Raw genomic sequence first — 13321 nt, 5'->3', positions numbered from 1 at the left:
GAAAGTCAATTTTAATTTTACTATCTTCAGTGCATATACAACCAACTAATTTACGTTTTAATTAGTCCTAAATTGTCTATGTCAATTGATTAAAATAACTAGTCGAATTAAACAAACTAATACAACAATGTGTGATAAAATAAGGGTAAAAATACAACATGCTATAGATAAAAATGAGGGTTAATTGCAAATACATACACGAACTTTACCATAATTTGCCATAAACTTTCATTTTTTGGCAAATCGGTACACCGACCAATCTCGTAACGACTATGGCGGTATATTACAATGTCCACGTTAGTGTTTTTGGTGTTTGGTGTATTGATTTGTCAAAAGTGTAAAGTTGATTACTAACATTGCCAAGTTTCAAAGTTTATGTTATAATTGCAAATTAGGGTAATGTTCGTGTATGAATTTGCAATTAACCCTAAAAATAAAACCTAAGTCTAAAATCAATTTCAACATTTATTGTCAATTTTAATTGAAAATATAAAATAAAATTCTAAGTATCTGGGTTAAGTTGATTTTAATAAGGCTTAATTACTTAAAAAACGCTCACCTTTAATCTTTATTTCGTTTATACCCGACTTAGGAAAAATATCACATATACCCTTGACGTTGTCTTTATGTTTCACCTCTACTAAATTTCAAAAAAAAAAGATTATTTATTAAAAATAATTAAATATAAGGATTATTTTATACTTTTTTCTATTAAAAAATATACAAACAAATACTTTATCTTTAAAAACGTCCAAATTAGTCCTAAAACCAATTAATTTTTTTAATTTAAATAAAATAAAAGAAATAAATAAAATAAAATATTTTTATTAATTTCTACTTATACCCATACTTCTATTTAAAAAACCGCCAATGTCATTATTTTTTTTATTTTTTTTAGGGTTTTTAATCTCCTCCATCTCGCTGCTCCTTCCATGTGAGGAAGGAGCAGCGAGCTCCTTCCTCCTGGAGGAAGAAAGCTTCTCCTCCATGGGAGGAGGAGCTATTTTTTTTTAATTTTTTTTTTAAAATTGAAAGCGGATTTTTAAAATTAAAATACGGTATTAGGTTGGAATTAATTAGTCCGAATATTTTATTTGTTTTATGTAAATGTTTTTACGATTTTTAATTTTTTTAATTTTTTTAATAATTAATATAAATTAAATTATTATTTTTAAAGAAGGTGTTTTTGTATAATTAATAATATTAACGTGTAATTAGAATATATGCTAAAATGAAGGACTATTTTAAACTCGTTTTCAAATGAAAAGAGTTCAATTTAATACCTCGAGGGTAGAGGTGAAACATAATGACAACGTCAAGGGTATATGTGATAGTTTTTCTAGGTCAGGGTATAAACGAAATAAAAGTTAAAGGTGAGATTTTTTTTAAGTAATTAAGCCTTTTAATAAATACCTTCTTCAATAATATACACAACCGCTAATTATATTTTTATTGAAAACAAATTGTTGCTAGATTAATTAATTGAATTAAAATTATCAAGTTGTTTAAATTAAATTAGCACCCAAATCTAATAAATTTCTTACAAAAATAAAATATAAATCTAATTTAATTAATGATGTTTCTGAAAAGAACAAAGAACCAAAAATAATATATCCAAACGTGCAATTAGATATGTTTGACTCGATTAACACAGTTTGAATATATATTTTTAGTTAATTTCCAGTAACTCACGAGTTGATTTAATTAACTGGTTACAGTAAATATGACATACAACAACAGAGGAACTGAACTAAAAATGAGAAAGTTGTTCGAGTTTACGAGCTTGGAAAAACTTGCACCGACCTTTACCAGTTGATTCCGTTTCTTCACTTCTCGTCTTGGATGTCGTCACACCGAAACTGCTCAATTTCATTTGCCGTTTACCATTGCTATTGTTACAGCCATCTTCATCCATTTTATCAGATTCCCTATCATAACAGTTTTATGTTTAAAACACATAATTAACATCAACTGAAACTTAATAGGTAGTATAGTACAATATAGTAAATTAGACATGAAGCAGGGAATTGAAGCATTATTGAATGCTACTGACAATGCATTGGATTCCTAGGACCTATATAGATAACAAAAAAATAAAAATGCCAAAACGAGAAACATGAAATAGAAAATGGACATGGAGTTCATATAAGGTTGGTAGATTTCACATGGAGGTTCTCGCTCAAGGCGTTTGGTTGATCTACATTGATGTCCCAGAAAAAACCGAAAAAGAAATGAAACAGTAAAGCCCTAAAGCTCCACTATCAGTTAGATAAATCTGTAATAATGTTTATAATACACCAGACCTAAGCTGCAGTCAAGCTCACCGTAAATGTCTCATGAATCACACAAGTCACAAACTCAGCTGCAGCAAAAGATGACCCTAGATGCTGCTCTGACCAAACAATGCAGCCATATCCCTTTACAATAAAACTAAAAAAATAAAGCTTGTATGAGGAAGCACAAACTCTTTTTAGCACAATATAGTAGCTAGTCTAATACGGCATCAGATGGTTATCTATCTGGACAAAACATAATATCGACATCGGCGAAAGGTAGCTAGATGTTTTGACCTAATATTCTATTAAGTTTCAGGAAAAGCAAAAACATGATACTTATTAGCCAGCTTATATTGACAGATCTGCTTTTGGTAGCTCAACAAAAGCAAGCATAGCATTGTGCAACAATTTCAGTTCATGAATATGTACTGTAAGATCAATATCTATGGAGTCTTGGATCATTGGATGCACTTCATTAAGGACTGTTAATGATGGTTTCACTTAAGCTAGGTATCGAGAAAATTTGCAGATGGTCCTCGCATTAATATTTTTACATGAAGATTATGTTTCAAGGATACCAATTGCAACAGGTAATTGCTAACCGCCTATACTCCCATCTTATAAATAAGAATGTCTCCCAAGGACTACATACTGAGCATCATAATTATTTACGTATATAATTACAAAATAGAATATGTTAGTTTAAAACAATTTAGGCTGTGAGTTAGATTCTTTTCCATCTTTGCTATGACCTAATGTTATTTATACCCACTATTAACAGAATCTAACCATCCTCCAAAATATCTGTTTTGCTTTATTCATTCAAAAAATTTCCCTTTAAGTACACCAAATCACTTTGAATTACATGTTTTCCCTTCATCCAACCCTCTAAACAAGCTTCAGGATTGTTATAGAAGGGGATTAACTTGTCCATTTCAAAGAGATGTCATAAAAAAAGAATCTAAGAACTAAGCTTAATTATTTATTGAAATGCGATAAAGCATTTCTATAAATGAGAAAAGTTTTTCTTAAAACTTAGGAGAGTATTCTTAGCAGTTAAATGATTATCGAGTTTAGAAATTTAACTCCAACCGATTTATTGTTGGCTAAAAGTTCCTCCCAATTGAAACTAAAAATCCTAATGTAACAAAAACATCTGTGTAACCAAATGTTTTCTTGACGTAGTGATGATGTAATATAAGCATAATGTTTTTGGTTTAGCAGAAATTCGTACAATTCTGAGGGGGAATGTCTTTTAACGCTTTATTAAACCTTCAACTACAAGATACATCAAATCAACGAGGTTGCCAAACATATTTAAGCACCCGTAGAAACAAAACAAAATTAGTAAACCTGTTGTATGCTATTGACGATTAATAGCCAAAATCTATCAGAAAACTATGACAAAAGTTGCAGTAATAATGAGAGAGTTGCTTTTATTGGTAAAACTACAACCCAAGAAAATCTAGGTGAAAAATGACTATCAGGAAGCATGAGAAGAGAGCATGTCATGGTTTTAAATAACGGCTGTTACATACCATTGTTGAAAGGAAAACAGCCTTTCCAATACCTTTATCCTATGTATAACAAGTTGCATCTCTTCTAAAATAACCAATTAGAACAACCACCTTTGTCCAGAAGAATCTCTGATTTTAATTCCGGATTATGAGTATTCTTTTAACAGCTTCAGAATTTGCAAGTAGTTATTACCATCTCAAATTCGAATCCTTAGAAGGAACATATGCTAAAATTTTGCACTTTTCAACCTCTCTTCTTGCTCAAAAATACCATTTTTTCCCTTCTATTCTATGCTTCTGACTCCATCCCAACTCATACTCATTATTTTTGTTAATTGTCTTTGTTTATAAACTAGCCTCTCAAACCAAGCCTAAAAAAAGTACTAAGCACAACGTTGCCACAATATTTTGGTAGCAACTTGCTTAGCCACTTCCAACAATCAATCTTTCAACCATATACCTTTTGTCCGAACAACTTAAACACATAAATGATTGGTTCATCAAATTTAAAATTACCTAAACATGTGTCACACTAGGTTACTGATCAAATTTTCCTCCATCACAAGAATTGGACAGAGTAATGCAAACAAAAATGACTATTAAATACTTGAGATGTCAACCCATATGCCGAGCTGATTCATGTAGCATGTGAATCCATAGAGTAGATTTCAGATAGGAAAGTACTGCAACGGACAATTCTAGGTCATAACCATTCATATGAACTTGTACTGGATTTAGGGTAGAGATTACTAACTGAAGGTAAGAAAGTAACTAACCACAAGACTTCAACGCTGTTTTTGGAATAGGAATTGCACGTGCCCCAACTGAAGCGAACCAAAGTTGGGAATCCAAAAACCTGGTGTTTGTGTTGTTCCAACCAGGCCTTGGTTTCAGGATCTAAAATAAGATTTAATTTGATATTGATTAACCATCTAAAAGTATAAACTAAAATGCATGAGGGTGAACTGGGATTCTTCTAACCTCCGGGGTACCCCGAACCAAAATTCCTACTTATTTCTTCAGTTGTTTCATCGAGTACCCAATCTCGCAAAGCTCGGTCTCTTGTAACCTGCATTAGATAACAGATAAAAATAAGGATAAATAATTAAGGCTGCAAATTAAAAAAGAGAAAATTGGTTACTACCTTTGCAACTATGCTTGCTCCACTCACAACTGGATAAAGACTATCAGCCTTCTTTGAAACAACAAATTTTATGGAATGAAATCTTTCAGAAAGTTTTATTCTATACTTCTCAGGGTCTCCCACTGTATCCAAATAAACCTGAACAATATTTAACATTAAATCTGTATACAACATATTTTTCTTTATGTACGTACAGTACATGTATTCCAAAGAGTGGAAGGAATTATTTTAAGTAGCTTTTCCAAACTAGTTTCAGATCCAGCTTAAGACGAGTAGACCAGAGATAAATTCATTATTGGTCATGTCTACATGACTCTAAATTGGTTCCATGGAAACTGGTTCCATGATATTAATAGACTATAGCATCAACAATTGCATATGTAAAAAGACAAAACCATTAATTACATATGTAAAACTAACTTCCCTAATATGTGATTATTAAAACACATTATGACAGTTTGAAAAGGTACGGAGATGTTTATTATGTTACTTTGTCCTTGTATTTATGAATCTCTCTAGACGTAAAAGCCAACATTTAAATAATGTAGATAATAACGCAAACACTTGCCAACTAGTTTGTCGGTTCACTTTATTCACTTCAAGAACATTGTTATAGTCAGATGATTGATGTGGACTTCATTTCTTGAATAATGGCATTGAATATCATACATAAGCATTCTTCTAAATATTGATTACTCGAGATAATAGTGCGTCTCTGTCAATAACCTTAACCACTAAATTGTTAAATATGGAAGTTATCCGTCTGTCTTCACACCAAAAATAATACTATTGCATATCTTGATTTCAAACATTCAAGAGTTCTATTTTTTTTAGCACATCTGATTTCCTATAAGTTAGAATGTATCATTACCTCGGTTAAAAGGACTCCTATGCTGATCACCCTAGTGACAAGTCCAATTGCAGAGTCATGTGATATCTCATTTAAGTTTATCTTATTCCTTATAAGAACAAGAGAAATCATATAAGCAGAAAACTTATAAAAAAAATAAAAAAAAATTGAATATACGCTGTTGAACTACCAACTTTTTTAGCATCTTAGCAGAGAGTTCCCGAGGATCAATGATATCAACTTCCCAACCAATTGATTCATTAGCCTTTAAATTTTCAAATAACTCTTCCCTCTTCTCTTCTTTTAAAGTCTTTGAATCTGTAACACTCCAACAAAAACCGACAATGTCAAATTGAAGAAACAAAAAAGGGAAGAGAGACAAATACAGTTAACTAGCTCACACATATCACTTTGATAGAAATGTAATTCACTCTTGCAAGATGATGGCTCTTAATTATTTCTTTAATCTATGTTCGATTTTACTTCACGATCTTATAAAACAAGCAAGTTAACACACATGATTTGGTTGCAAACCATCAAACATGATAAACAACAGCATCACCAAAAGTGCAAGCACACAGAGAAAATCATGGAATTCTGTAGAGAATCACAAGTGAATACAATTGAGTTAATAACTTCATGTAAAAACCGGCAAAACAAGATGAAAGAAAGGAAATGGACATGCTTGGTAACAATTACTACAAAGAAAACAAATAAAAATCACTGAATTGGTAATCTTTTAACCACATAAAATAGCAATCTTTATTTTATTTATCTCAAGTGTAGCAAAGTCTACCATTTCTTCAATACGATCATCTCAATTCAATTCACAAACTTATGCTCCTCCATTTTGTTTCCTTAAATTTGAGATGTAAACGCAACGCCACAGTACACTAAAACCCGAATGAGTTTATCCCCCTATGTTAAACACTTTAAAGCAACCTAACCTGTTACAACAACTGAGACGACGAAAATTCTAGCCTGTTGTCAACAGCGACAGAGGGAGGGGGACATGGATGGCCACAAAAAGTTTTCACATTTTACGATTTGGCACATCTCCAATATTAAAATCCTGGCTCCGTCACTGCTTGCCAATAGTTAAAACCTACTGAGATGACTAAAACTACCGCGACGTTCAATATCTTAATTTGAGCAAAAATTAAAACAACAAAGAAATAAAAAGATTAAAATGAAAAACCTGCAAAGCTCAAGGTAGAAAGGGTTTTCTGATAGGAGAGAGGACAGTATAAGCAAGCGTAAACCATAGGTCCAAGCACAGGGCCACGCCCAGCTTCATCGATGCCCATAATGCACGGATTTGATGCCCAATTTGATCCCATTCTTCTAATTCTGTAGACCTAATCACTCTCACTCTAATTTTCCCGCCAGAAAAGAGTGAAATCAAACCAGGGTTCCTCTCCAACGGGTCAGACTTGTTGTTTGATATAATGGAAAAAAGTGCATTTTCACCCCTAATATTAGGTTTCCAGGAGCAAATGGAACTCTACTTTCTAGGAGGAGCAAAGTTTGATGCTTTGGAAAAATTGAGAAAATAACACAAGAAAAAGGGAGGTAAAGATTGAGACATATATGAAAATTTATTAACTAGCGAGTGTTTGTCCCATGCAACTGTTGCGCTACGTTATTTTTTTCTGGTACAGGATACATGAGGTTTTCTGAATAGGTCTCAACTATGACACGACACCTTTAAGCCTTCCACATTCAAACTAATCCTCATTCGAGTCAGTGTAGGTCGCTTGCGGGAGGCAAACTCTGACCCCAGGTTTTAAACGACTGCATACATGAGTACGCGCTACGTTATTTTTACATCAAGCCAACGAGCATTTGCGATAGAGAATCTTTTAATTATTACTTATTTTTTTTATCATTCAATTTTCCACTGGCTAATGCACAATTGGTTTTGCACGAATGACATGGCGCAACGGTTGTGTTATATAATTATCCTATATATCCGCACTGTAGCACGAAATCACTATAAATGGTAGAACTTCATATGTATCTGATGTACTTTTGTCTTCAATGAATAGTTTAGCCACTAATGCAGGTCGAAAGATATGGTTATCCGACTAATTAAATGCTATTAATGAAAATAGTGTTATATTTTGTCAAATTTGCATCGAAAAAAAATAATATTTCTTTTTTCTTAAAAAAAAATTTCTTATAAAATCGTCTCTATTTTTAAATTTTCTTTTCAAGTCTAATTTAAAATTAATAACTTTAAAAATATACAATTAATTATTTATTATTAAATAATTAAACTTTAAATTAATCTTAAATGATATTCTTGTATAATATATGTTTAATTCATTTCAATTTTTTTGCAAAAAGACTTCGTAATCTAATTTTTTTTTTTTTTTGCCTGAGATAACAATATATAAAAATATGGAAGAATAACCATCCCATGAAGGAAATGAGCCATTCTTTAAACAAATAATAATATGTGGACTTTGTAGGCTTAATACATCATTTGACCCCTAAACTATACACTTTTATTCTCTGAGACTCTTAAACTAATTTAATACTCTATTGGACCTCTTAACTTTATTTTTTGTTCTATTTAACCCGTCAACTGCAACTTTTTTGCCGATCTGACCATTTTCCTCCACGTGGTAAAAGCGCGTGTTTTCAAACGTTTTGAAGCACGTGAAGGATAATTAAAATACATAAATTGTTCTATTGAACCCCCGAACTACACTATTTTGTTCTATTTGACCCGTGAATTTATTTTATTTTCCTATTTCACCTTCAAACTTTTAATTGTTACCCATTTCACCTTCACAAAATACAATTATTTAATTTTTATCCATTTAATCTTCTAAAAAAATAAAAAAATAGTGAAATTTAATCAAATAATTACATAATATAACGTCTTATACATGTAAATATTTGTTTACATTTCAATAATAATAAATGAAGTTTTTCTGTTTTTAACGATATTATAAAATATATAAATTTAATATACTGTGATAATATAAAAAAAAAGATTAATTTTTTAAAAAATTATAATTTTTAGTGTGTTTTACGAATTTTCAATTTTAAAAATTTTAATACACCAGCTTTTAAATTGTTGCAATTTCAAACTTTTCAAATCAATTCTGAATTTTTAATATTTGTGTTAAAATTGGAAAACAAGCTAAATTTTATGATTTTTAAATCCTTAAATGATATTTTTCAAATAATATGTAAAGTACATCACTTTTTATTTTAAATTAAAAAAAATAGACTTAATATATTTTTTGACCCCTAAACCTTACCCTTTTATTCCCTATGACCTCTAAACTATTTTAGTGTTCTATTGGACCTCTTAACCATGTTTTTTTATCCTATTTAACCCCATGTCAGCAAAGCCATGTCAACAATTTTATCCACGTCATCGCGCGTGGTGTGCACATTCCGAATGAGGGGTTAAATAGAACAAAAAAAAGAGTTAAGAGGTCCAAAAGAACACGAAATTAGTTTAGAGGTCGCAGAGAATAAAATGGTATAGTTTAGGGGTCAAATGATGTATTAAGCCGGACTTTGTAGCTACTATACGAGCCATCCAAATACACATCCATTTAACAAATTTAGATAAACCAAAGTTTAAATAATTTGTTAAATAAACGGTAGAACGATAAAATAAAATGACAATATTAAAGATGACCAAGACACGTACCGTTGGTAGAAATAATATGATATTATAATAGTACCTTGCGAGTTTATTGCATCATGTAGTAGCATAGATTGAAAAACTATCCAGAAAAGGTTTCCCACCATAGCATACCTGTTTATTTATTTATAAAATAAAATAAAATAAAATAATAGTTTAGTGTAATCATACCTGATGTTAGAGGAGGCTTTCCGAATTATCTACCGGAAATAGGATTTAGAGTGGCCGATTGGGAGGCCCCTCTTATAAAAAAATTAAAAACTCTACAAAATAATAAATCAACTATATGATATAGTCACCCATAAAGAGGAAAGAAACATCTAAATGGGAATGAAATTATTATGGTCTGTGATTACGCATATGTATTCTCCAACCTATTACTACCAACAAATTACGTTGATGAGAAGTATCATGACCATACAAGGTTATTGGATATACTATTTAAACTGCAAAATGTCAATTAATCCAAAAAATTATTTCAATTAATGCAGAACCTGATAAGAAATATAATAACCTCACAAGAAGTACAGAACCTCACAAGAATTACAATAACCTCACAAGTAGTATAAAACCTCACAAGGAGTATAATAACCTCATAAAGAGTACAAAACCTCACAAGGAGTACAATAATCTCACAAGGAGCACACCAATATATTCAATATCCTCGTTAGTATTCGCCTTATCATAGTTTAAGATATTTGTGCATTTGATTAATAGCAATGAATGATAAAATATATAAAATATGAATTCAAAAATGAAAAATAAAAACACATTTTCTCTTTTTTTTTTATACAATTGGTCACTATCAACTAATACAAGTTAAGAATCAGTTTTTATTTTTGACATATGAAATAGTTATCGAAAAATGTTCGACAACAAATAATCAAAATTATACCCATCAACACTTCACGGCCAAGTTAAGAATCAGTTTTTATTTTTGACATATTGATTAGTGTTAAATAGAAATTTCGGAGAAAAAATAACCATCCACACAGGGAGAGAAAATACCACCCATATTGGGGAATTAATTTAATTGTGAAAGTTAATAGCATAAACTAATATTTAAGTCTAATTTAATATATGTGTAAAATCATACACATAAAGCAAATATTGGAGACAAGGAGAGGAAAATATTATATGGTCTGTACAACATCATATAAAAGTCAAATTAAACAACAAAAGCAATCAACCAAATTTTCAATGAAATGTAACCGACTGAAAGATGAGACTTTTATCTATACTCCTATGACATTTGAGAAATATGCTTCCGACTTCCAATCAGTATAACAATAAAATTAAAAAAGAAACATAAACAGCGACAGCAGTAAAGCGGTGACGGTTTCATGTTTCACCATTGTATTCCGAACCATTATTTATATATATATATATATATATATATATATATATATGACACATAAAACTTTATTTTAATTAATCTATGATTTTCAAAACAAAATATTTATAAGAAACCATTATACTTAACTAAACTTTTAATATATCCCGGAAAAAAGATTATGTTATTCTAAAATTGGTTATAGCGGTTACTAAAAGAAATCGACAAGTGACTTTTCTAAATATTTTTGATGAAGAAGATTTAAAGAAGAAAAAATATACTCTAAAGGATAAATTTTACAAAAAAAAGGCAAGAATTGAACTTGATAAAAGAAAAGTTGCAAATAAATGTTCTCTGTCAATTTGATGCAAGTTAAATCTTATACTATGATTAGTTGTTTATACTTTAATGTGAAAAATAAATATATTAATAAATCAATGAATATTTCTGCATCTGGATGCATCCGCTATATCAACCAACAACAACCACGGCAAACCGGGCCATCAACGATCACACCAAAATACTAGCAGTAAGGTATTGCTTTAATCCTTTATTAATCATGTTAGATATGCTTATTCTGTGGGTTGGGAATTTAAAAAGTGTTTTTGGATTAAAAAATAAATGTCGGGAATTCAATATCTAGTAAAACTAGGACGCGTTCAACAATCAAGTTAGTGTCTCATCCAGGGAACTGCTATTTGCATCGAAATTTCTGATTAGTTTTTTAGATGTCTCTTGACATAAAGTCTCTCTAATTGATTGATCAATCAATTTCATACTTTAATTTCTTATATTAATCTCTTTTAATAATCTCACCAAGCAACCTAAGCAATTCGTAGTTCTTTCAACACCAATCCACATGGTTTCTTTTGGAATAATCTCCAAGTGGTACCGCTTTTTCAGATTTCTAAATGTTGTAACTGTTTAATTTCAACACTAAATGGTAACCGTTTTTCAGATCTCCAAAATTATGTAAATTTCTAGTTCCTTTTTTAAAAAAATAATAATAATTAGTTAATGTATCGTTAGATGTTTTCATAATGCGGTGGCCGGTGATGGCTGGTTTTGCATGCAACCATTGTGACTTTTTTCTTCTTCTTCAAACCATTATCTTTACTTTAAAATCCATTTTATTGCTGCCCATGTCCATTTTTTTAAGGTTTGATTTCCAACACTTATCATATGTTTCATTACAATTTCTATTTTTGTGTTGTTTTAATTCTTTATCTCTAACTTGGCGTGATTATTTTTAGCGCTTTCCTTTTAGAGGCATCTTAAATGGTGTTACTTATTTTTCATGCTTATTTTATCTTGGCGTGATTTTATATCACTATTTTGGCCTAGGAAACACGGATATTAGAAAATACAAATACTTCTATATTTTTGCGTTTTCCGTTTCGTAAACTGACAACTATTGAAAACTCATTCGAAATCTAATCCATTATTATAAAATTTATTATTAAAAATACCTACTATTTATTTCAAATTTAAATACTTATAGAATTACATTTTTTTTAACTCATTTGAGTTCTCAACTATTACTCATAAAGTGTATTATTCAAATTGCCTACAAGATATTTCATTTTTAAATAGTTGTAGAATTACATAATATTTTCGTAATATTTATAAAATATTAACTTCAATTTTAAAAATTTGAAGATTTTTATTTGATAAATTTAAATATTTTTAAATGAGCTATTTCAGTAATTTTCGTAAATATAAATATTAAATTTAGTAAATATAAATTTTATAACTTCTTATTTTAATAAATATTCCTTATCTTTCTATTATTAACATTTTTTTCCATATTTCGTGTCATTTGTTTTTGTTGTTTTTAAAAATCATTTGACCATACCCGTTTTATGTATTTTCTGTATCCGTACTACCTAGTTTTTGGCGTGATTTTATATCACTACTTGGGCGTGATTTTATATCACTATTTTGGCATGAGTTTTCATTATTATTTTGGCGTAATATTATATCATAATTTTGACACTATTCTTTTACATAATAAAATTACCATTTTTAGCAATTATATACTATATTTTTTTATGAAACATTAACAACAATGATAATTTTTTTCTACAATTATATGGAACGCATTGGTTTGAAATTATATCATCTCAATATTTAGAACTAAAAGGACGATGAATCAATATTTTATGGTTATTTTATAGTTACTTATGAGAAAAAAACACCTATTACTTATATATAATTATTTGATAGTTTATTAAATCATCAATAAGTATTAAAATAAAATAAAACTTTATGGCAACAATTATTTTGTATATATTTAATGGCTTTTCTATAGTTACTTTATTTTTGTTTATTTTATCTATTTTACTGTTAGATGAAAATGATTTCATCTAACAGTGAAAAATGGATAAAGTAACCTTTAATTTGTTAGAAATTAATAAAGTAACTATAGAAGATGCATTGCCAAGTTGGCAGAATAATTTTATCTTGGCAGGAGTTTGGCTTTTTTAATTGTGGCCGAAGCATTGAGATTTCAAACGTTGATAGAGGAACTG

The 13321-nt window shown here is 29.7% G+C and overlaps 1 protein-coding gene across 1 annotated transcript; it reads right to left on the bottom strand.

The window, feature by feature from the left end:
• Positions 1-1635: 1635 nt before the first annotated feature.
• LOC126662308 (ribonuclease H2 subunit A) lies at positions 1636-7911 on the bottom strand. The gene is made up of 7 exons (XM_050356240.2): positions 6986-7911; positions 5982-6105; positions 5809-5896; positions 4938-5075; positions 4775-4862; positions 4570-4690; positions 1636-1928 (listed from the first exon to the last, which is right to left on the bottom strand). Exons 1-7 carry the CDS (start codon positions 7125-7127, stop codon positions 1751-1753), a joined length of 879 nt encoding a protein of 292 aa, XP_050212197.1. The 5' UTR covers positions 7128-7911; the 3' UTR covers positions 1636-1750.
• Positions 7912-13321: the final 5410 nt, after the last annotated feature.

Source organism: Mercurialis annua, linkage group LG8 (genome assembly GCF_937616625.2).
Source record: "Mercurialis annua linkage group LG8, ddMerAnnu1.2, whole genome shotgun sequence".
NCBI lineage: Eukaryota > Viridiplantae > Streptophyta > Magnoliopsida > Malpighiales > Euphorbiaceae > Mercurialis > Mercurialis annua.
The sequence above is the reverse complement of the archived record's forward strand: the minus strand, read 5'-3'. Positions and strand labels throughout refer to the sequence as shown.

Coding starts and splice junctions, on each gene's coding strand:
- LOC126662308 (XM_050356240.2), bottom strand. CDS start 7,127: ATGGGATCAAATTGGGCATCAAATCCGTGCATTATGGGCATCGATGAA. Junction 5,076..5,808: donor TAGGAGTCCTTTTAACCGAG/GTAATGATACAT, acceptor AATATTGTTCAG/GTTTATTTGGATACAGTGGG. Junction 4,863..4,937: donor GAGCAAGCATAGTTGCAAAG/GTAGTAACCAAT, acceptor TATCTAATGCAG/GTTACAAGAGACCGAGCTTT.